Genomic DNA, 27364 nt, shown 5'->3' with positions numbered 1-27364 from the left:
TAAATATTTTAACATTTGTTATCTAGAATTTCATTAATTCTATAAAATTCTGGTGTAAAAATAAAAAAAGTAAAAACGTTTGATAGGTTTTAAGAACGCAGTTTTACAAGGATACCGATTCTTTAGCAAAAAAAAAAATAATCGATAAAAAGAAATGTACCATTGTTTTCACCGTCTACTATAAGAATATTTGTAAATGTAGGGTTCCAGTTAGTTTTGAGGAAATTTTTTGCCAAAAAGCATATGTATTTTAGGGAAATGCTAAATTATATTTTGTTCAAAGTATTTTTCACCGCTAACTACAACTTTTCCTATTTTTTTAGCAATAAATAGTTTCCGCGATAAAAAAAGTGTTCGTTTTTCAAAGCAATTCATTCATCGAACCATTTGTTTTATTTTATCATATGTTTTGAAGTGCTGATCAGCAAGGCCGTGCTACATCGATCGAAATAAGTAATAATCCGAAGGAGCACATTCTGGTGAATACGCGGTAGATGGTAAGATTTCTCATTGAAATAAAATGCTACTAACGTGTCTTTAACTGTTTTTGCAACGTGTCATCGAGCATTATTGTGCAAATTCATTTTGCATTTTCTTTGAGCTGTTATTTGACGTTTCTGGTTCAAAACACGATTCAAATCGATTAATTGTTGTTGATAACGCTCAGTAGTGGTTGTTTGATTTTATTGCAACAAGTCATAATACACGACACCTTTCATGTCCCACCAAATGCATAACAAAATCTTATTTCCGTAGATATTGTGTTTTAGAATCAATGTCGATGGTTGGTCCGGATTTACCCACAATTTTTTACGCTTAGCATTATCATAATAGATCTATTTTTCATCGCCAGTTACTATTTAATACAAAAACTGCTTCTTTTTAGAGAAACCAATGAAGTGCAAATGGTTAAACGATTTTAAATAGCCAATTCAGACAATTCATGTGGAACCCATTTGCCTTCTTTTTAAAACTTTTCCATTGCATGTAAACGATCAGAAACGATTGATTTACCAACATTTAATGCTTCAGCTAATTCTTCAAGCATTTGAGTTGAGTTTTTATCCAACAATATCTGCAATTCGGCATCTTCGAACTTTTTTGGTTGACCTGAACGTTCTTTGCCTTTCAAATCAAAATCACCACTTTTAAATCATCGATACCAAACTCACATGTTTTAACTAATGGAGCAGACTTGGAATAAGTTTCTGAGATGAATCGATGAGCTTCGACAGCCGTTTTCTTCAAATCAAAGCAATAAAATAATAGATAACGAAATTGCTCTTTATCACGTTCCATTTTCAATCGTACTAAAAAGTACGGTTATGTTTACGACTGCACGAAACCAGTGTCAAATCATTTCTAGAAATGTCCAAGCTTTCAAATGACATACTCAATTTCAAAATATCTTTAGTAGATCTGTAGCTACAGCCATCTATAGTGACCTCTCAAAACTAAAGCTGTATATTAATAAAAGTAGCGAATTTCTTTAATCAGAGCCAAAATGCCGACAACTTTCCTATTGGCTATTTCGACCGCCATTTTGGACCTAGTTGTCTGTAATCCAATAAGCGCTTAATATTATTGTTATATAGTATGGTTAGTAGGTCCAATATGGCGGACTTTTGTGCTACTTTTATTAATAAAAAGCTTTACTCAAAATTAACCGGAATACCTAAGGTAGAATATTTATGTGACATCATTTCTGTGTGGTACAATATAGGAAACATTTATACAGGTATGTCTCTTTAATTGATTGTATGAAATGTATACATTAAATGATTGATTAATTAATCATAATTGTATATTGTATGTTGTTCTTTCTAAGTAGCTCACTTTTAACCGATAATCATAAACAGACTAATAAAATTATAACTTGATCTATCTATGTATAACTTGATGTGTCTATATGTACATACAAGCATTTTTACTGGTCTTGTTTGTGCAATCATAAATTTAAACTATATGTATACCTATATATAAATTATTTAATGTAAGTATCATTATGTATAAATAAAATAAGAAAAGAGATTGTGATAATAGACATTAATTATTAATATAACAAGGTATCCATGAAAAATTCTATAGAGATGGCTCCAATGAGCCCCACGGAGTTTTTTTAAAAAGTCCCTCCCACTACGTCGTAAGTTTCTTCCAAGCACGAAAGTCAGCGTGAAATTTTTCAGAAGCCCGGCGTATATAAAGCGAAAGAAACAAAAGCAGAACGAACTGTTAAACTGCAAGGCGACAGAGAAGAGGGGATCTGAAGATGAATGGAGAACGCGAGAGGGTGCAAGGAAATAAGAAAAGCTCTATTAAGGAGGACCCTTTTCGTCCGCGGCATCATATCGGTTGGGCGCTAGTAAGAAAAGTTGCGAAAGAAGAGAAAAGGAAAGAAGAATGAAGAAGGGAGAAGTGAGATAGCTAAAATAGGTATGGTAGGGGAAATTTTCAGCGTTGAAAGGATTATGGCAAGCCATACCAGGTTAAAGAACCGCTCGAGATAATCGGCGACACGATTTTCTACTGCGCCGTGTTCTTTCATCCATTATGACTTTCTCTTCAAATTACGAAATATTTTTCTAACACTTTCAGCATTCGCATTCTTGTCACGGTTAAGCAGATAGTTAATTGAAAGGAAAATTGAAATGGATCAGAACTTGAAATATATTCACTTTAAACTTTAAATCAATTGCTGTTTATATACAATTTCATAGGAGAGTACATGCAACATTGAAGATATAGATTTCATATATTTAAATATTTTATTATATTGTTAGTGTTATTTGTTACTTACAAACATATATATACAGGACGTCCCAAAATTCGAGGACAATGTTATTACAGCGTGAAAAATTAAGTCAAAAAATTCTCTACCATTTTACAATTAGGGTAACTCCGGTATATATGCCGCACCTATCAAAAACTTCATTTATTAAGTATTATTTACTATGTTTAAAATAAACGAACTATATCAGTAAAAACTTTGTATTGTCTACTACTATGAAAAAAATATTAGAAAACCGAAATATTTAGTTTTCGTATTAAAAAATAAACTTTTTGAAATATATATCTTTTATTTTTGCTATATATAGATAATGAGGATATATGGCAAAAATGCAAGGGTTTCAACCAACTAAAGAATACGAAAGCAAAGCACTTGTAACATGCTTTATTATTCCTCTACACGTATGTATCACGAAATAACCACTAGGTCTTTTACACGTCTTACAGTAATCATTTTATGTAGATTATAATTTATGATGATGCTACTTGTTACACACACAGTGACAAATCGATTCAACTCACAATAATTTCATTAATATTAAAAATAAGAAGCTGAAATTATAACTCAATACTAATATAACATAAAGATATTGTAACAGAGTAGTTGCGAGAAAATTACCTCCACTCCTTCTATTTTTTTTTACTTTTGCGGCGTAAATTCCAGCGCGGCGTATATACCGGAGTTACCCTATCGCAATTTTCCAATTAGAAAATGCAATACCGAAAAAATTCTGAAAAAAATTCTTAGTGTTCTATGAGAAAAAAATTAACAATTTTTGTCTCTTGCTGTTTTTCTGTAAAGGTGATAATACTTGAGTAAAAAATTATTGAAAACAAATAGTGTTTTAGAAAGCTCTCGAGATGTGCTGTAAGAATATGCAATGAAAAATAAGGTGTTCCATTAAAAAAATTGATCTGACCTTGACCTGACCTTGAAGTCGCCACGCAAGGTCAAACGGACATGATCATCCATTAGTAAATAGATCTTTTGGAACCCTACAACTTTCGTCTGAAATACTTTTCTGTAATATTTATATTTTCTATGATATTCAGGTGTCTCGGTACTTTTTCCTCACCCTGTATATATATATATATATAATATATTTTCATACATTTTTATTAAAGCACAGATAAAAAAAATATCGCTAAAAATTTTTTATATTACTTTTAAATGTGCAATTTAGAGTAATCTATTATTTTGTTTTATCTTGAAAATACGTAATAAAATCTTTAATGCGTGACTATACAAATTTGGTGTATATTAAGAATAAAACAACGTACACACACACATACATACACGCACGCACGCACATAAATAAAACTTTAATAGTTTTACAGCATCACTCCTGTTGAATTCCAAAGATATAAAGACACTTGAGATGTTGGTACTAAATACATATTAAAGATAGTTAAACGCATTTGATACAAGACATATGTACGTATATTTTCATTTCAACTTTTTTTTATTTTGCAGAAAACATAAGTTTTGCTCTTTTTTCCTCGTCCCATCTACCGTTTCCATCTACCATTCCTCTTTCTGCTGTCATACTTAGTGCTTGAAAAGCGCAAACCTCATATCGTACGTCGGCAAATATTCATAAGTTAAATATCGCTTCTCCGCGGGAGGCAAGGATTCGTGATATAACATCGGCGCGGTATTACTTTTGGCGCGAAGAGTTTCGCACGTATGAGTCCACGTTACTCCGTGCGCGTGAAAACGACGGCTGCTTCACTTAAGATGGCTTAGGCGAAACAATTTTGGTATTTTATCCACGTCATCTCGACGTTTGGCCGAGTTTTATCTATGCCTTCTCGGACGGAGCGTAGAACACGCTGTGAAATGACGTTATTACGGGCGAGATTCTAAATTGGTAAAAAACAAAAGAAAATCGCGGGTGAACAGAGTAGAAATTTATCTTTATGTATTGAAAATCACTTAAAAATTTAATCTTCAAAAGATGAGTACTCACTGCGCATATATTTATATATGCAATCAAGAAAAATACATGTTTACATTGTGTTATTAAAGTTTAGTAAGAAAATTTTATGAGATATATATATACATATATATATATATATTAGAGGTGTGCGAATCAAGCATTTACAAAGTCGAATCGAATCGAATCAAATTTTTACATACTGACTCTTTTGCATACTCAGCTAAAATAATTAAAAGCTAAAAAAATTTTTAATGTACAAATATAAAAAAATTAAAAAATTAATAATATGTTATAAATATATTAAAAACAATATTTTTTTATAATATCTGTATGTTGAAAATGAATCGACAATAATGAGAGAAAGGGACCGTGGAAGACTGCCAATCACCCTCTCATTCTCTCTCCCATTACACCATTGAATGGAAAGAGATAGAAATGGCCGTCTTCCACGGTCCCTCTCTCTTACTTTTATCGACCATTTTAACACACGGATCCCGCAGTCCATTCTCTATGTCTTTGGTGTATATCGAAACATAGCCATAGACTGCGTAGTCATATCAGAAAGACGAAAATATCTAATAGAGTCCAATAATAACTGATATGATGAATAAGTGCACGCGCATGCACGAAGATTGATATGCGCTGACACAAGATTGGTGACAGGAGATACAGCGAAGAGAGAGTAAGAGGCGAGTGATTCAAAATCGAACCACTGATGATTCGAAATTTCGTACTTATAGGTTTTGAATCTTTCAGATTCGAAAACGAATCGAATCGAATCCACTGTGATTCGATTCGATTCGAATTCGAACTAATTCGCACACCTCTAATATACATATATATATTTATATATATAACAAAAAATTGCTAATTAAAATCTTACAAATATAATTTAAATGACTTGTTCACCTAAGTATAAATAATTTTCTAATGTATATAAATAAATGTATAATATAGATAATCTATTGTACTTTTCACTTATTTAATATTTTAAGTAGATATAAAAAGTACTTAAAAAATGTTAGTGTTATTACTTTTTAAAATAAAAAAGTAAAAACATTTTAAAAATTAACAATTTAATAAATTACTTATTAATATTAAAAATGCCTATTTCAATAATTAAATATTAACACTTTTCATATTTTTCATTGTAATATCATATTTAATAAGACATAAAGAACAATAGAATACCTTTTTTTAAAAGCAGATTTTAAAAACGGAAAAATATAAGAACTTTAAATATCTTATTTAAAAAAATTCTATTATATTATATAAAAATATCAAATGTTTTTCAGCAAAAAGTAAAAACAGCACAGAAAACCAGAGCTGTATTTCATTTGACAGTTTTAGGATTAATTTGATAATATTATCAATATAGCTGTATTTTAGTTTACCTACTCTTTTTTATGTGTACGATAACTTACATCTTTATCCGTTTACCATGAACAAATAAAAGTTTAAATTCAAAATAATATAAATTTTTCGTGAGCTTTTGAAAATTGCAAGATTATCAGCGGTTCGTCGATGCGGGAGAAACGAGTTGATAGCGTCCCACAAATTGTGACGGAACTTCCACAACTGGTGACAAAATGGACAAAGTTACTCGCACCTCTGAGATGAGATTGTTGTCCCTTGAGATCAGATTGAGCATTTGAAAATTCTGTGAGACCATTCGTTGCCAAACTTTATATTCGCTTCCTTCATGTATCCCAGAGGTCTTTCTGTTTTAAAGTATATATTTTTGTCCAAGTTTTTCTCATATACATACTTATATACCCCCAGACAATTACTAAATCAATAATTCACGATTATGTTAACATAAATATGAAAGTCGTTCAAAATAAAAAAAAATATAATATACATATATATAGTTAACTATATATGCGCGCGCGCGCGCGCACACACACACACATGTGTTATTTTATAGAAAATAAATTTTATCTATATTACATATACAGCACAATTATTCCAAATGTTGACCTTACAGTTATTTCTTTATCCTTCCAATCTTTCTGATTTTTATAAATACCATTTTTTTATACCATAACTACTTAATATCTATTAGCGTACATTAGACAAATATAATATTTATCTACGGCAAATATGTTTTCGTATTCATACACAACCTGGCTAGTCTGGATTAATTTCTATCATAACTACTACGAATGTATGAGACCATGGAATATCCACTGCACATCGCAGCGAACAGTTGCAAAACTTGTACGAAACGCCAGCAAAACGGGAGAAGTTACTCGCATTCTGGCATGAAATTATTTCTGAAGCTCAATGTGAACCTCCGAAAGTGCAACGGAGCAATTTTGTGTCTAGATTCACCGTCACGTCCAATGCACCGAGATAGCGAAACAAAGTGGAAACTAGCGAATAACCATATAAATCTTTTCGCTAAAATCTACTGCTTGTATTAATTTACAATCACAGTTTAATCATATTATTTTTACACATTTTACCTAATAATATTTACCTAATAGCTTTTTTGTATAAATAATATCTATAAAATTTGCACAAAAATAAAAATACTGAGTAATATTAGATAAAAGTAATATTAAATTGTAGTCTTAAGATCTCTGCATTCATTTATCGCATCACACAAAAATATTACTGAAAGTACATTACGTTAGCAAAAAAACAAAATAAAAAATTTCTTTCATTGACGAGCAATATTGTTTTTGATCCTTTGAGTTTTGGTCGTTGTTGTCTTTATCGTTATAGTTCTCCTCATTCTGTGTAATCGATTTAAGAAATAAGGATAAAAAATTAAATAGCGAAATTATTCTATTTCACATATCTTCTAGTATTTAATTGAAAGACAATAAGTTCATGGTTAGAAGAGTACTTGTCTTGGAACGTTCGACTAAAAGTTGAATCAAAGTGGAATTCCTTTGACTTGCATGCTTTATCCGTAATAAAAAAACATTGGAAAGATAATATTTTTTGTTGCAAAATGAATATTCTCTTATCTTAAATTTATATAAAAATGTTTCTCACTCTATCATTGTTTTTTACATGTACTATATATTTTTCTAAACTTGTTCAATTTTTAACGAAGCGTAATAATTGCATAATAAACGACGAAGAAAATAGCACAAAGCATAAAGGATATGATAAAGAAAGTAAGGAACAAGGAAACTCGAATTTCTTGAAATTCTCGAAATGGTAGGTACAAACTGTTGGCGAAACTTGAGTCGATTATTTTAATGCATGGAAAGACGGCACACTCGGGATAAGTTAAAGGAGATAAGAGATAAACAACTGCGACAACGAAGGGTAACCTTGCCAAAAACCCTCTTGTTCTTGATTATGGTGCTATTACATTGCCCATCTGCTTCTTTGATATTCGCTTAAAAAAGATCAATTGAAAGGTATTATCTATAATTCGCGATCTTACAGTCAGCTATTTATATTTCATAATGACTACCGCTATAGAATCTGACGCTGATAGAACTCTATCGAAGGAAAGTTTAGTAATCACTATTAAAATAATACTTGTTTGAATAACCCATGCGCTGCATGCAACATTCAAGAAAACCATTGAAAAAAAATCTGCTTTTATGTGCGGCAATAGGTTTTTGTGCATATATGTTCGAGTTACAAAAACTTATAATATTATAAAAGAGAATATAAAAAGATATTTTTGTAAAATATTGTTTTACAAAAATTACAAGAGTATTATTTTACCAATTATAAACTTTCCAAATGGTGTTCGCAACTACGAAAAAGGAATTTGTGAAGCGGAATGATTGATAAAAACCTCATAAAATGAATTATATCATTTATTCAGCGTCCAAAAAGATGTCATACAACATAAATTATAGGAAAAAGGAAACTTTGAAATAACGAACTGCGATTAATAAATTCGAGAATGTAATTTCGTTAAAAGCCAGGATGATGAACTAGCAGAAACGATTATCAAATTAGCCTCAAAGTCGTTAACATTCCTGATTTTTTTATCTAATTAGTTCCAGACCATTCATGCGTATGTACATTATCGCTACTTGTATTTTTAAACTAATATTCAAGGTAAATCTATGATTCATATTACGAAATGTACATATTTCATTAGTTATATAAAATTGCAGGGTTAGCAAGTAACGCGTTACTTGTAACGCCATTACTTTGTTGATCGTTATCTTGTTATAATAACGATTTGATAATGCATTGTGTATTTTTTATGACGGTAATGCTAACATCAGAGTTAGAAAAGTCAATTGTTACGTGTAATGGGTCGGTTAAAAAGTCGTTCGTTATTGAAAAAAATAACTCATAATTTGTAACGCGTTGCTTTTTACTCGTTAGTTGTTACGAGTAACGATTGATTTTTCTAACTCTGATGTTAGCATTACCGTCATAAAAAATTCACAATGCCATTACCAAATTGTTATTGTAACAAAGTAAAGATCGACAAAGTAACAACGTTACAAGTAACGGCGTTTTGTAAAATAATAAAAATAATTTTTATTATTGCACTTTGTTAGAAAATAAATCAATTAATTGTTTAAAATATTACGATCCCGTATAATTAGCATGTCAACAACAAATTCACATGCTATAAAACGTTATTTGGTATATAAATTAATATTTTCTGTGTGTTTATTAATATATCATAATAATGTTAAAGTAAAATATTTTATTAGTCATGAATCAACTAATTACATTGTTTTCCCAGTTTAATAATTTTATGGTGCATAAAAGTTTGTTACACCAGCGAGGAAAAAATATAACGTATTTTCTCTAATTGAATTTGTTCTTTACGAATTGATCTATATTTGACTTATATTCTTTCGTAGTAATAATGAAACAAGAAGAATCGTGATCGAGCTAGGAGTATGAAGAAACATGACGGGAAAGAGAAATAACGAAAGGAAAGAATTAAAAAGAAAGAAAGAGTTTTTGTAGGTACTGAGAGCAAATCGAATTCGCTTTTGATTCAAAACTTTTCGTTCTAACTATCGATGACTCTATACACTTTGATTACATTTCTGCGGCACGCAATAAAATTACAAACAAAACAATTTCGTGAATATATGATCTTCCTAGAAAAAAGTTAAATGTTACGCTCTCAAATATTACAAGTAGATAGTATGCAAGAAAAATATTTTGTGAAAAAATTATTTAGTTTCAAGATAGAAAAGACTAAAACAATTGAAGACATAATAAAGAGATTTTCAGCTACGATAAAGAGAATTTTGTAAAAAAGATCAAGTAAGAATATTAACCTTTAATTGATTGCCCAAGAAAAATGGAACTTCGAACGTGCTCAATAGAAAATGGTTTGTTTCCTTTTCTCTTAACTCTTAACGATAAAAGTTAGATATATGTGATGTAAAAAGTAATCTCTCAATATATTATTCTTTTTGAGAAACATAAGCAAAAACGTTCCGCAAGTCGTAATTATATTCAAATAATTAATAAATCCAAATGAATTAGTATCTTTGATTCAAACAAAAGCGAGTTTACTTTTTAGTGTTAATCTTCTCCAAGAAGACGGGACGCGAGGAGGCAAGAGTAGACGCAAGAGATTCTTCTCGACGCGGGGAACACGCAGAAGTACATGGAGAGTTCTTCTCCTGTTTCGAAAGTTCTACTTGCCGTTCAACCGTCGACGCTTGTACCACACGCCTTCATACCTCGTAGGTTGAGGGATATTGGTTTTCAATTTGCATTCTCCCAATAGTCGGTCATGCATCATTCCGAAGTTGCAAACCACCACGAAACCGCGAAGCAGATCCTCCCACTTGGTGCCATACCGGCGCGAGTTTAAAATAAAAAAAAACGAGACGATAACGCCTGTAAAAACAAAGTCTCGACTGCCAAGAGTAAAGCACGACGAGGCGGATGACGAACTCACTGTACCATACCGTGCTTCGGAAAATCAGTCGATAAATATTTGATGGCGTCTGAAAGCAAGTTAATCTTGTAGACGTGCGGGCGTACATTTGGATGAGTACTCATAGGTATATCGTGTTTAAACTCGATCGATCACCTGGCGCACGTATCCTCGAATAGACAAAGAACTAGTAGAACAAAGGAACAGTCGCGAATTTATTTTATTCATGTAGCTATAAAACATTTCTATATATATATTAAAGACACATACTATACCTAAATATATATAACTATACCCTCTGTCATAAGACGTATTGCGTTTGCGTTTACGAATTATGAAACAACTGTCATTGTAAAATTGGAGTTGTTAGAAAAATCTTATAAATTAAGCGTATAAACAGGCAGTAATGAAAATGATAAAGGAATCTTTAATTTCATCTTGCATAAAAAATTGTTTTCCGATTTTCACTGTATATGAAATATTAATATTGTATAATAACATTTGATGAACTATAATTTTTATAAAATGAACCTAATCTTTTTTGTGTCTTTACAAAACGGTCTTAGAAAAAATAAAAGTATCGAGTACATCTTTCGAAGATCAATGGAGTTTAGTCACTTTGCTCCGGGTGAAGTTAATAATGAAGTGAAACTGAGATGCCTCTTCGATCTCGGTTCTCGCAATGAAACTTTGACTTCGAATTCTCAGCGAAAGTTTTGCACTGTTGTTTCAGAAGCGAAAGACATACAAGAAGTTTTCACGGTAATAATCCATAATAACCGACATATGTATTAGATTCAGTTAAATGATATAATATAATATACGTGCAATTGGCACAAGTATCTATAAAAATAATGATAAAACAGATCAACTGTATATTAATAATCGGCATGCTTAGAATATTATAATGAGAATCTGCAAAAAATTTCAATAATAAAAGGAGTTTCTGAGGAGGTTATTCTATAAATACTTATAGCCCATTTTTCATCTTATGAAATTCCTGATTTATTTTTAATTTAAGACTATCTTCTGTTCTCGTTTCGTTATTGTTAATAAAAAAAGTGATCGTGTGTCAATATTTAACGGCAAAAATGCTGTAAAATTGTAACTAAAATGTCATAGTTTTTAACTCAATGCAAAATCAACAAGAAATAGCACTGTTAAAGTGTATCGTTCGCTGAAGTGCGTTCCGACGACCATTTAACGTGATAGTTAGCAAGCGCTCATCGAATCGGTCTTTATTTATCGGCCCAACGGAAAATCGTTTCGTACCGCGGCACGTTGAAAAGCTTTGGAAGGTGGAAGCACGTTTGAGAGGAAATTAGATCGGGCAATTTCCGTGTTCACCAGCAGCATGGGCAGTTGACGATAGATGAAACAGGACGTCGAAAAAAGAGATAGCTGCGCAATGTGTAACTGGCCATGATGTATTTATTTGAATAGTTTTACGGAATTAGACCATTTAAAACAATTTAATTAGACGGTGTTTAACTAGTGACATAGACTGAGAAAAAAAAACAGAAAGAAAAAAAGGGAGAGAAAAAAGAAAAGAAAGAGAAAAAGAAGAGTAACATTTCTAGCTCGATTTTTTGAGATTTCATTGATGGAAACGCTTTGAGTTTGCATATGCAATCTCTTCAAGCAATATTTAACTCTAACTTATTCTTTTCCAAATATTTAAACAAAATTTTTTAAATAATGGATCACATCAGTAAGATTAAATTCTTTTATGTTATCGAAAAAAATTTTTGTAAAAAAACATTTATAGAAAGATAAATGATATATAATAAGATATCACGTGCGTAACTTTTTCTATATTATCACAATCATAATGGTGTACGATATCTTATCTTCCCTCTTTCCTCGTAATGAAGCTTTTGAAAATCGTTGAATCGATGATTTAGCGAGCGTCGTGCGTAAGCTGTAACACCTGATCATGAGCGCATTCCAGACAAGGGTAATTAATCTAAGCTCATCGGGCGAATGGCTACCGGTATCACTACCGTCGCGCCGCGGGGATAGCAGCAGCGACAGCGGCGGTAGCAGTGGCGACGGCAATGGCGATAGCAATAGCGATGGCGATGGCGATGGCGACGGCGACGGTGGTGGTGGTGGTGGTGGTGGTGACAAATTACCTGGACACGCGTGGCGCCCCGCGTTTGAATCGCGGATGCAGTTGATACGGGCTGCTCGGCACGCTTGGCAGATACAGTTAGCGTACCATTGCGGTGTGTACCATTCGTGTCCTCTACAGCCCAACGACGAACTTGCGAACGAAACTTCCGTCCGCTCGCGTATCACGAGAGTGAATAAAACGAATCGTACGGATGTTCGTTTCCACAAATGTGATTTTGGCGACTCTGCCGATGGTCAAGCGATTCGAATACCGTGAATAGATTTAGTAAACGAGATTGGCTTATTTCTATCCGTACACGGAGAGAATTTTCTCTTAGAATTTAGCCTGAAAATCATGATAATAGAGAGTGGGACAACATAGTATTTCAAAGAAATGTATATGAGTTTCTTTAATTTACTAATGTGTGTCATAATAAGATACGTGATATATTTTATTAATTTTACTAAAGGGTATATATAATAAAATTTACACATTTTAAAATATGTTACGCAGTTTATGATTCTTTATTATTTTAAAAGAATAGATGCTAAGTAGTCATGAATATATAAAATAGCTTATATAATTTTTACCGTACAGCAAGATATTTTTAATCTGATTTAGTCGCTTATAATTTTACCATGTAACATAGTAATTGATCGACTGTAATCGATATTTATCGGTTATTTTCATTGTCGAGTGTGTCTCTAGCTACGCTAGAACTTACTCACTTCAAAACATTTTACAATCTGCATTATAATTTTTACTACATCATTTATAAAAAGTCTCTTGTATATTTCAAAAAATCTATCGTTACTGATAATATTTCATTATTGTCAAGTTGTCCCAAGCTTATTACCAAACATGATGAAATTTGTAATGAATTTTGCAGTAAAAAATAACGAAAAATTCTCTCCGTGTACAGGAGCTCTTTCAAATCCAAATCTTTACTTGCGAAGAATAATTCTATTTTTCAAATACAAATTTAAAAGCAAGATAATGTATCAGAAGAAAGTCGCCGATATAAGCCTTTTAAAGAGACACTCACTTACTTCTTGCAAAAAAATTAAATATTTAATTAACATTAATAAACTTTATTAAATGTATTCAAATGGCATAAATGCTACTTTTTCTTAAAATCTTCATTGCATTCATGTAAATATTTGAAAATGTTTTGTTTTTTAATGTTTACAAATGTGTCCTCTTTTGAACCTAATCATCAGTTTTCAATTTTCGACTTAGCAAAAATTAAACAATTTGTAATTTCCTAAAATTATATTTACATTTTTCTATTTAATTTCTTTATAAAATTTTATTTAAAAGTAAAAGTGCTTCTGAATTTACAGGAAAAACCTTCAAGAAAACTATCGCGTTACATGTTTGTGTCTTACGAAAACAGTATAAAGCGAGGCATAAAGTATGCAGATAAATCAACAAAGAATGTTTTACGTCAAAGTGAAAGAATTTTAGAAATTTTTATATACATTAAGTTGTAGAAATAAAATAGTATGACAATATTAGCAACCTTCTTGTATAGTTTTGCACAATAATGGAACGAAAAACTCTAGTTGTTTTTAACAAATTACAATTTCTTAAACAAGATTTGCATATAAAAATTATAAAAAATTGTCGGTTTGTCTGTTTGTCATAATAAATGTAGGTAGAATAAATAGAATCATAAAATTAATAAAAGTTACAAAATTATAAAATCTAGAAGAGATAAGAGTTATCTTTAAATTTTTGTTCAATGGAACGAGCCATTTTTCATCCATTTAGAAGTTATCGGATTTATTGGACGAATATCGAACATTTCCTGCTCATATCCTACATAAAGAGCAAATAAGAGAATTATTCTTATAAACTTTTATTTATAATATATATTTTTAGTACTTTACAATTATCGAACTGCGAATTGAGTATTTCTTTTATTTCTGTCTTTAACAAAATATCAAATGAAAATTATTTGATCTTAAAATAGATTATATGAGACATAAGCTCTCTTCTAGAATCTAATATACTAATATATTGCAAAATTCACACACATATATGTTCTATAAATGGATCTGTTAAATAATGAAATCTGATGTTTAAATTATTATTTAAGTTTAACAGTTTGTAAAAAATCGCGATTTCATCTAATGAGCAATTTGCCAAAACAAATAATATTTGTTTTAATTAATATTTGTTTTCTTAGCATAACTATTCCTAATGTTTTCTTAAAACAAAACTTTAATATGTTTTTTTCGCTTATTTTGAGGTAAATATACAATATAAATTTTGAATGTTATTACTATTACTGAATAATTAGTGAGTGAAGTAAGCTGCAAAGCATTTTATATGTATAAAAATATGTGTGGCATAAAGGTGTATCACTGGAATAATCACTTGCGCACTTGTGTACAATTTTTTTTATCTTCATACGTGATAATTTATCAATTTATTATTAATTTATTATTTTAAAGTAATATAAGTAAACAAAATTGCACATACACGTAGTCATTTTTAATTGTCCAGAACAGTCGTAAAATAAAATTTTATCGAGCTTGAGATAAACGTCAAATATCAAGACCGAGACGAGATCAGAAGTCGCCAAGAAGTATCTTCGATCGGATTGAATTCTTGGAAGAACAGGATCGGAAAGTGGAAGACTCGCGCTTCGTATGAAAAGATGGGGATGATACTTGTAACGCCTTTTATACGTCCTCGAAACAACCAAAAGTTTCTATGGCTGTGCAAAAAGCGTACAGCTTGAAACGATTTAAGAGACGACTAACGCCCAAGACCAGTACACTCTGCAACAGGAAAAAATAACTAGCAGAGAGAGAATCGCTTCGAACTTCAAGTTTTAACTCGAAGCGATTAACTTACAAAATCAATTGAAAGAAAAACTACATCGTGCAGAAAACTGCCCGACATATCGTCACGTGTGTTACGGTCACATAGAATACAGTTACATATTGGTGGTGACCAATCACACAGCGTGTCGTCTATATCTTTTAACGATGCACTAAAATTGACTAAAAGCTCTAACAGATCGTTACAACAATCGAGCGCAGCACGTTCGTGGCTGGAGTTAAACTCTACCGATCGTTGCGTCGGCATTTCGTCGCGTTAAATGCGCCAGTCAGCTCATGCGACTAACGATAACCTTTCGACGATGACTATGTTCTGGCCGAGCGCTTCCGGTCCGTATAAATGTGTCATACGTCTACGCAACACACACGCTCGCAGCTATAGCAAACGCTCCAGTGCGCAACGTATGACACCGCTCTCTCCGTCAAGCTCGATTTATCACTCACTCATACCACCCTCGAGTCCCGCTGTTGCTACGACCAGACTGGTTATTCGTAATTACTCGCGTGATGGGGAAGCTCGTTTCTCAAAGCGGATGGATAGACTAACGGAGAAGTTATATCGTTGTTGGGATCTATCTTTCCCATGGGACGACCCTACGTGCTGACATTACGAATTCTTCATAGATAAATACCGTTTTGGTTCGTACGAAAAGCAAAGAAGGATTACATATATCGTAAAAGTTTTGCGAACTCATTTTCTCGAAAATTTCTTCGGCGGAAATTAAAATATTAAAAAATTTATTAATATTGATGATAACAAAGATGTAAGATGATAAGTATGATAATGATATCATTTATTGAAAACAAAGCGTTTCGTAAAATTAGAGAGAATAAAACAGAAGACGCTCTGTAAAAGTATTAAAAAATAATGAAATAACGATTTTTATGTAAGATAAAAAACAAAAATAATTAACTCACAAAAAATACAAAATTCTAAAATCCAATAATAATGAAATAATTTAAAATCAAACGTAAATTAAGTCTTTAATTGAATAGTTTTTTAACAGATAAGTTTTTTTATTCATATTCTCCTTAAGCCATTCGTATATCAAAATTTGAAATTGCGGTATTTTGAATAAATGATCTTTATCATGTACGTATTTGAAAAATATTGAGTTAAGAAATAAATTACGGATAATTTTTGAATTTTCCGTAAAATTCAGTGAGGTACACTGTAACGGTTAAATGAGAGATCACGGTAATTGGAATTAGGAGAAATATAATCGGACTTGAGCTCATGGTGGGATTCATCAAGAGCTTTGCAAATGAGTATCGCAATGACGAGGCTGTAGGTAATCGTCCGTTAAATGATCGCGCTCGCCATGCACGCATGAAAGGTTGCGAGCACGTGTAATATAATTTGCTCGGATTTGCTCGGAAATACAGTTTCATCGATCTTTCTCTTCTATTATTTTTTTTGTATTTATTCCGCTATCTTGGATGTAGAACATAATTTGTCGATCAATACTCCGACAATCGAGAAACATGCTCGAGTCATGCCGAGCTGAGGCATCGGGCTACCTTCCGATAATAACTAAAACTTTCCTGTCAGCTATGTATACGCCATGCGACACTACGAGGCGCACGTTATTAGTGTCGTGCACAATATGCGCACAGAGAACAGACATCCCTCTTTGCCCCTTTCTCATCCAATTCCGGTCAGTCTACACGCAGCATCGCGCTATGGACCTCTCTCCGGTTCTCTATCGACGCTACAATATGTGCGGCGCATTGTAATCTATGAGCCAGCTAGCGCCTAGGTCGCCGCCGGCAATGATGATATCAAACGCAGTGATTGACGCTCCATACCCACGATCTCGTTTCTCCTAGCCAAACCGGTCGGCGCAACCATCGCCATCGTCATCGGGCCACCATGATCGTACGCTTGCAGTCGCATCGTGCGTGTAACAACGTAGAGAGGCTGAATGTTTGTGCGATTAAGTTCGAACGACCTTCCGGTCCCTCGTTCGCACAAACGTGAAATGAATCCAAAACAAGAATTTGGCGCTGGTCCGATGCCATGATATGAGCTAGTGCGTTAAGTGAAATATCGTTCATATATTCGCGTTCTTTTCTAACACTCTCATGATTCTGGGTCAACCACAATCGATTGTGAGGACTGTACGTTACTGCCGTTAAAAGGCAAGGTAATTCAACGTCTTAACGAGCAACGTATATCTCAAATATGCTCGAAGATAATTAGACATAAACGATTTTCTTTAAATGCGCCAAAAATACATGTTTACAATTTTTTTTATTTTTAAAAATATATACAATTCCCCTCGATTTGATTAAAAAAAATATCTTCTCAGGAAATATATATATATATATATATATATATATGCACGTAAAAATCAGAAATGATGACAAATTTTTGCGCAATGATTTAATCGTGCAAAAAAAACAACGTGTGCATTTCTTTCACGGTAGTCAAGATTAAATAAAAATCGATGAGGCACACAAAAGCCAACGAGACTGCGCGCCGCTTTCGACATCCCGCGAATTTATATCGCTAGCGCGAAAATTTACAGGCACACGACTATTCCAGCAAGCTGCATATTTTTTCACCCAATCTGGCCATTGTCCGCGCGTGATAACACCAAGAACATATCGATGCATCGATCTTTCATTCATCCGTTTATTGCGTGATAAAAGCATGAAATATACAATGTGCATGAAGAAAAGTTCTTGATTCCTATTTTTTATTTTGATATTTCTATGCTATTTTATAAAGACGTTTCAATTTTATCTAATAGTATCGTTAATCATTAGTGTTTGCTAATCGTGATCATCATTACTGATCATTGCATTCTAGTACAATGTTATTTTCAACATTTCCGTCACTTTATTCTTTTTAGTCGGCTGGTAAGCGGACATAGAAGCATTCCATTCATAGGAGATCTTTAGGAAACTCGTTACTTTATGTCAGCTTATCCGATTTCTACGCTTAGGATCATAAAGGCTCTTAACATTATGGGATCGTACTATTGTTGTCGTTCGCGTATGCCATTCGACGATGTAACCCGCTGCTACGCCACGGGGTATTTTTCGTTAATGGCGTTAAAGGCTCACTTTATCATTCCCAACGTTTACCATTCTAATTCCAGAACGTACCAAGTCGTTATCAGACGGAAGAGATAAAGATAACTTGGCCAGTCGCGCGGTTGCAGGAATAGAGTCCCGGCAGACAATAGAGCGTCTTTTATGATCCATTTACACGATCGGAATCTTCGTTTAGAATGCCTTGCACTTTCTAGCATTGTCCAGTTCTATACTTTCCCCTAATTTATGATTGTCGGCCGTTAAAATAATGCAAATTTGAAGAAGGACTCATCCTGAATCATTTAACTATTTAAATATACGAGAAATGTGCTACCGCAAAAAATTCAATTCTATCCAGAATTCATGATTAATTGTCACGATATTTTTGAATATCATGAATATCAATATAATGGAATAATAATATGTAACAAACGATGCAATTTCTTAATACTTTATATATTATTGACTTAAGGATTTATATAATAAGTTTAATAAATTGCATTTTTAATATCTATGTATAATTACAAAATGTGAAAAGTAATAGTAAAGTAACAATTTGTTTCATAAATTTGATATAATATAGTAGAATAACTAAATTGACAAAGATATATAATACTTGCTTTAAATCATCTATGCTTTATAGCACTTACTAAAAAGACTTTCTAACGTTCTAAAGTTCTAAATTGCTCCGTCTATAAGCCCATACTGCGTAATTACATGGATATCAAAGTGCTGCTGAAAGTACTAATAACTACCTACAGTCAAACAAGAGTAATTGACTTTGTGGGAGTTTATTCTCGTCAAAGAGTTTGACGAATTCGTTAAATTAATGTAAAAAATCATATGGAAGATGGTATAAAGTATTGTACAAGTATAATATAAAGGGAATGAAGGAAGTACATTCCTAATTAGCGATATTGGCAAAATTTTAAAAGCTACAACCTTCACTAATATTTTATTCAATTCTTGTCACTCTCGCATCTCTCTTTTTCATCTTTCTAATATTAGATGTGTATACCTTTTTAGTTGTAAATATACAATTCAGACATTTATCAAACTAAAAATATTTAATATTAGCGATGTTTACCATCAAGATGTAACACTTTACCAAAAGTTGAAAAAAGAATTAATATTTCATCTGAAAAGGCGAAATCTAATCGTTCAAACATCATTACACAATTACAAAACTTGTATATATATATTTCCTGCTTCTCTATCGTACATGAATCTGATATCGAAGTAAGAAAGACATTTATATTCATGACCAAACAAGCGCTGGTACTTCTTTTCTGCCATCAGCAATATTTACCGCCAGTAAACATGACAGAAATCTTTCATTCAATTCCTTGCTTTACTCGGCACGCGTTTCATTCTTCTTTTCATCCTTCTCGCCGTTCTTCTCTCGTTCCACTCTCCTCGCTCTTATTTTCATCTAACATCACGCGACAATCTCGTTCATGCCTATACCTGCAAGGATAAAAGAATCCCTCACGACTGACGCGATTTTCGCGACATGAGAGACCCTAGTGCAACCGCGAGTGAAAAGCGCTTTGAACAGCGCACGATGAATCGCCGACGACGAAAATTCGCTGCATGGGTCGCAAAAGAGAAAATTGCAATCACATGAGAATAAAGTGCTAGTGACTTGAAATACTCCAACAGTGACATCTTATAGATCAATTAGATTGAAGGATTAAGCGGGAGAGAGTTGAGTGAGAGACAATGAGAGAGAGAGAGAGAGAGAGAGAGAGAAAGTTTATTTCAAATTCTAAGTTGAACATCTTCCTCATTTTTGCTAATGTGAGATTCATATCTAATTTGAAGTATTTTGATTTTTATTTTATCATAATATAATTTGCTACATTCACATGACGATAAAATATCGATTCGTACTGCTTAAGTCATTCGCAAGTGTACTGAAAATTACATGGGTTCCATAACTTATGGTGGATTTATACCTAATTTCGCTATACACACACATATATGTACGTGTATGTGTGTGTGTGTCGAACCACTACCACCGAATTTAATTGGCATGCACATTAATACAGGTACATTAACAGAAGCTGCGATTAATTACCCGTCCGTGACGTGCAACGCAGTCCAAAGTATTCCCTGTACGCTAATAAATTGAGTTCACACGCGGTAACACGAGGGACGCACAATTAAATAACGAGCAAAAATACAGTGGTATTACTTTTTCAAACGTATCATGCGTAAATCGCACGTTTCTTTTTTTCCATTGGAAATTTTTCCGCACTACGTGACACCGCTCGGTTGCGTTAACTAAATTCAAAATTAGTTGGCAGTTTCATATTAATCGTGGTGTGCCACATGCGCTCGCCTGACCACTGACGTGCTTGCTCTTCCATCACGTCGAACATATCGCAATGGTGTATCACTGTGTCGCGGATGTAATCACAGTATGTGAACATGTAAATCCAAAACGATTTGCTACATCAATAGCAAGATGCGCACAGTGAGAGAATTGACGCGCAACAATTTTTTTACGAATCTACTTTTTATGATATATCATACGCCGTGTAATCTCCAAATTTCCCGAGATATATCCATCGCCTTTAATGCTGTAATTGAATATCTCGGATGATTTCCATTCAATGGAGCTCACGAAATGTTCATAGCTTGTTTCAAAGAAATATGGCATGTCGAACTAGGATATGTTTAATGGTGCGATTAATATGTACTTCACAATGAAGCGATGGATAATAATTTTCAGCCTATATGAATAGAAATTAGAAGGCGGTCTTAATATCTTAATTAATACTTCAAAGTAGTGCATTTTTATTTCTGTCTTTTAGGAATCGTGATTTATAATTGAAAATTGCTATTGTAGACCGTTACATGTACCTTTTCGCTTTTAATCATAAACATTTTTACACAGAAAAGAACATAGCATATACGCTTTTAAAAAGATTTTTATCATAAAATTTATGTGCTATTATATATATATGTATATGTGATATTAACAACAGATATTTCGAATACGTTTGAAAAATCAGACAATCAGAGAAAACAAAGTCAATAAGATTAACATTTAGTGAAACAAAACTAATCAACCTAATAAATAACATAGTATTAAGTATGACCGGTATATCCGAGGATTAGTAGTACCTCGCTGTATCTGATAATTACTGTATTTGAATATTACTGTCCAAAGTGGACTTACACAATTACCATGCGAGGTGTAATAATATACATACACACAAATTATTACTCATTTATTATCATCTCTATGAACATTTATTACGCAAACTATAACGTAGTAGGTATATTAGATCCGACACACAGAACGTTTGTTATTATAAGTGATATTGTATATTATATAGAAATGCGACAGAGATATATTTAGTCCCTTTTTTTTCAAAAAATTTATTCTTTCATAAAATACTCCGATTATTCCATCAAATAAATAATCCATTTTTAAACGATGACAAACATTCAAATTTGGTTATATCAAAATTAATTAAAATATCAATTTGAAATTTGTCAATAAATTTATAGATAAAATAGGTAGCAATAATTCTAGAATACTATTATTGCATAATTATTATTATAACAATGAATTTTTAAACGTTTAACTTGCATATTTTAATAGAGGCATATTATAGTTACGCAAGCGCTTATTATACAAATACAAGATTCCTCGATCACGAGAAATGCCGCATAAGCGACTAAAAACAGGAAAGTTTGCTAGGTTTAATTGTTAGAACCTTGTGGAGTGAGAACCACTGGATAAGGTAGACCTCTTGGTAGCGCTGTAACTTTTAATTAGAGCAGCCAGCCGCTCTATTCGGAACGATTAGCGGAGCAGAGCCAGAGACTTAGCAGCAATTTTTACTCATTACGACTGCCAAAAAGATCCCCAGGATGATACAGTGTGAAAAAAAATGAAAATTGCTTTTATAGAGATTTTTTTTAAACGTTGTCTGATATAGAAACAATCCTCGTTAACGTCTTTTAAATCGGTTCCTCTTAAAATAATACTTATTATACAACCGATAAAATAGTAAAGAAAAATATTTGGAAATAACACTCACCTTTCGGCTGTTCCCATCTTTGGGGTTCAGGTCCGAGGCTACTGTCCCAAAAATGGTTGGCTGAAAAAGGAATTCATAAGGTTTGTTAATCCTCTAATTTCGTAATAAGATATTTAAAGAAAAATATATAAATAGTACAGATGTTTATAACAATTAGAATATTCATGTAGTTACTAACAATATTTTAGAAAATTAAAAAAAATTAATATCAGAAAAATATTGCTAGATATATTCGTAATAATGTATGAGCTATTAATATATAATAGTAACTAATAAAAAGATGTGTAAACGTCACGTTCAATTAATATACGTTTATGCAAAATTAAATCAGATAGTCATAATTAACTTTAACTGATTAAATAGTTATAACAAAAATTAGTTAATAATGGCAAACGCAATTACATGATTAGCATTATAAATTATCAAAAATCGTTGATCTAGATTAAATTGTGTTTTTATTTATAATACTTTTCCTTTAATAATTACAAACAATATCCAAATAATTTCAGTTTTGTGCAAATCTTTATCTTCAGATTTTTTAAATGAGCATGCAAATGTCAGTTGATAATTAATACGGCAGTCAACTAATTATGTCCACACAACTATTGTAAATTTCTCATTAATCGCTCACAAAATATTCTTTTAAAAATTTATAAATTCATGATTTTTGCTTTATTCAATTTTTATATATGTAGTCGTAATAAGTCACAAGAATCTTGTAACTATTGTAGTTGGATAAGACATAGTTAACGGATAACTATCCGATGACGGTAAGTGTTGCAATTTGCACGAAATTGTCAGGACGTAATGCGATCACATAAAACTGCAAATCACAAAATATTGCCGTAAAATCACGACACCTCATAAATTCAAGGATGACGTCTCATTTAGTAGTTACAGACTGGCCATTAACTGGCTCCAAGCGATACATTGTAGCATCTAAACAGAATAAATAAAAAACACAATACAATATAATTAACTCATAAGACAAAGCGTAGATAATTGGACAAAAATACTAAATCTTGGTATCTTTTAAAATGTTATCCGAAATATATAGCTGAAGGATATTGTAAGGAATATCGAAGAATTTTTTTTATAACAAACTGTATTAGTAATAATTTAATTTGTTCAAAAATTTACTCAACGAAAACAACGCAATTTTAAATTTCAAGATTTTTAAGAGTAGGACCTATCCTTATTCATATTCTATCAAATATAGTCATAAATCAATCAAATAGTTCTTTCTTTAAAGTTCTTTTTTACGTCAAACAGAGAATAGGCATCACAATTTTCAATGCAATTTCTATAGTTGTTACACAAATTTTTGAATAATTGATTAAACCACATATAAAAAATGCGTACCCCTTATTTTAGTTTAAACTACAAAATATTAAAAGTTCATCAAAATCAAAGGAGAACACTTCTCTGTGTTTCCTTGTAAGTGTAATTTGTATAAGATACTAAAATTTAGATAGATTTTGATGTCATCTGTCGATTTTAAAAAATACTAAGACTAATTAAGAAATAACTTTTTTATTTCCCCGCTTAAGAAAAAAAATTTAACTTAAATTTAATTTCTTCTCCATTATTCGCATTTTTATTATTTCTTGTAAATGAAGTACAATAGTCATTTTCAATAATTGTAATTTTGCTAAATCGAATCTAAATTCAAATCCGAATCTAAATTCAAAATTAATTATTAATATTTGGATTGTAAGAAAAATAGTCAAAATGATCAAAATTGCAACTTTTGACCATAATTAGATATTCTTTTTGTAAATAAGTAAATGTTTAATTTTTATTGGTATTCACTTATAAAAGATAAAAATAGTTTTACTATAAAAATAATAAAAAAGAATGCTTTTTTCTTCTTTTACATACGATATTTTTATACTATAAAATTAATTAATTATCGTACCCGTACAACAATACTATTTGTCAATATTTAATGATTTGTCATGAAAAAGTTTTTTACGTTTATATAGGGTTAAGAATATCTTTGAGTTATTTCCCAAGGATCATACTAAAAAAGTAAGGAAATTTACGAAATGTATTATTAGAAAAATATTTTGATTTGCAAATCTGAAATTAACATGACGTGTTAATTTATTATTCTAAGATAATAACGGATTAAAGTTATATAATGTATATATATTTTACATACATATATATTCCAAATACAGAATCATAAATAAGACTTTATAATTAACAAAATATAGCAATTAATAAAATGTATTATAAAAATATCTTACTAATCTTTATGATAATTATTATGATGCGTATATTGATTATGACATTATATACTGCAAATTAGATTATATTTTAAATTATTTTTTAAAATCGGTATTTGATTCTTATGGATGTATAAAAATGTTTCCAGAGAGAATTACCTATGTACCATTTTTTTTCTTTCTTTATGTTCCTTCTGATTTTATTTTATTTTTTTTTTCTTTAGGGTACAGCAGAAATAGTGCACGATATTTCTCACCATATAATCTATAAATATATAGGTACACATATGGATATCGAGTTTACACATACATGAAGAAACTTAAAGCTTCACTTCGTATGAGCGATTTAATTTCGTTGCAACGGGCGATGCATTAAAACTTGAAGAGAACGTCCACCAGTATCGTCGGCCTGGTGTAAAAACTGGCTTTATTTATCAAAGCTGTCGTCACGTTGACAGTTTTCATTAAGCCTCATAAAATATTGACTGTAGCTCGGCTGATCTGAAATTAAGCGAGTGGATCGAGTAACAGTCGACGGTTTGTTGCCAATACAGTTCAACGGTAAAATTTGTAAATGATAATCGTGTAAAATATGTGGCGCGTTAAATGCGTAAATTGTCTAATGGAATCGGATGTAATAATTTATCGAAATTAACGTTGCGAGATGATTTGACCACGAACGACCAAATAATCGTGACATGTATGATATAATTTTCAGGAAATTAACGTTGTTTCGATGACTGTTTTAACACACACATATTATAAAACTATAATAACGCTACTATATATATCAAATATAAAAAGAATAACTACTGAAATTTGTATTCAATATACAAATGTATATATTATATATTATATTATGTATATATTATATATATGTGTATGTATATATATGTATATGTATTATATACATGTATATGCATATACATAATATACATAATGTATACATTTGCGAGAATTTTACAATTTTCAGTTCGTACAAACTATACATGAACAGATTATATGATGATTTTTAAACACAGTTCTAAACCAAAATCAAAGTATGTAATATCACAAATTAATCCTTTGAAGCACGGTGGGAATTCAGATTCCCACCTCTTTGTAATTCATTTTTTGCATTTCTCAAGTAATTTAAATTTAATTTTGTTGCAAATTTTTGCGGTTTTACTTTGATAAGATGTTCGTAAGTGCAGAGAAATGTATGTTAATTTTTTGTTTCATTGTTTATATTAACAAAGTGTAAAAAATAGTGCGTTTTTCAGAAAAAATTTATGTTGAAAGCAAAAAGTTTTTCGATTAGGACGAAGCTGAGTACTCGGGAGTTTTCGGGGCCGCTGATTACGAATCTGACTTCGGATTTTCAAAATTCAAAATGACGGACCCAAGATGACGGACAAAAAATTAAAAAATTAGTCCTGGGGCTATAAAATGGGATCAAATAGATTCTTTGGGTCGCTCATTAAGAAACTGAAGTCAAAATTTTTTAATTTTTTGACCGTCATCTTGGATCCGCCATTTTGAATTTTGAAAATCCGAGGTCAGATTCGTAATCAGTAATCCCAAAAACCCCCGAATATCCTGTTTGATCCCGATCTAGTAACTTTTTGCTTTTCGATCCGCCATCTTGGATCCGCCATTTTGAATTTCGAAAATCTAGGTCAGATTCGTAATCAGCGACCCCGAAAACCTTCGAGTAACAAATTTCAACTGAATTCTACGTAAAGAAAAATGTATCAAAGTGTTAAATAAACAATAAGAATTTTACTGGACCGTACATTTGAAAATTTAACAATAAAGAATAGAATGATCATAACGGTCAAAATTAGATTTAATGTTCAAATAATTCAATCTGAATTGTTATATGTATATACTATAAAATATGTACATGCATATATATCACATTTGTAGTCATTTGAACTGCGCGTTGAATTAATATTTTTCGGTTTATTACTTATAAACGCAATTAAACTACTGTATTAATATCACGAATTAAATTGACAAGCAATTTTAATTATTTGATGCTCAATCAGGCATTCTATTAGAAAGACGTTAATATGCTGAAAAACTGTAAATAAATTTACTGTAAACAAATTAAATAAACAAGCAATTTAATAATACCTACTGATATTAATGAAGCATCAAGATCCGCTTTGAACAAATAGGCCTTTACTTTTTCGTTTATTTGTATTATTCATATATTGATTGATTTTCCACTTATTATTGTTTAAGAAAATTAAGTAAAATAATTTTGCATAAAACATGTTTTATGAAATCTTATATGTTTAAAATTTCCGGATTGTATCATAAAACATGAATAGAAATTTATCTACATATGACAGTATACTGATCCATTATACGTTAATCTCTCGTTTAACTATATTACTAAAAGTCTATCCTCTACGTGTTTTTAATTTATTTAGGCTCAATGAGTGTCATTACAATGAAATCCAATTTAAATTTGCAGAGTCTCCTGCATCGCGAAGATAGAAAGTT

General features: G+C 31.4%; 1 protein-coding gene across 1 annotated transcript in view; it reads right to left on the bottom strand.

Moving 5' to 3' along the window:
- Positions 1 to 27364, bottom strand: part of LOC108767365 (uncharacterized) — a 294935-nt gene that overhangs the window by 163081 nt on the left and 104490 nt on the right. Inside the window, exon 3 of the mRNA XM_018517220.1 lies at positions 22641 to 22700. Within this exon, the coding sequence (XP_018372722.1) occupies positions 22641 to 22700 (60 nt within the window). The remainder of the gene's footprint in view (positions 1 to 22640; positions 22701 to 27364) is intronic.

The sequence above is a fragment of the Trachymyrmex cornetzi genome, unplaced genomic scaffold, assembly GCF_001594075.2.
Source record: "Trachymyrmex cornetzi isolate Tcor2-1 unplaced genomic scaffold, Tcor1.1 scaffold67, whole genome shotgun sequence".
Lineage (NCBI taxonomy): Eukaryota > Metazoa > Arthropoda > Insecta > Hymenoptera > Formicidae > Trachymyrmex > Trachymyrmex cornetzi.
Note: the sequence above shows the minus strand (reverse complement) of the source record. Positions and strands in the feature narration are given on the sequence as shown.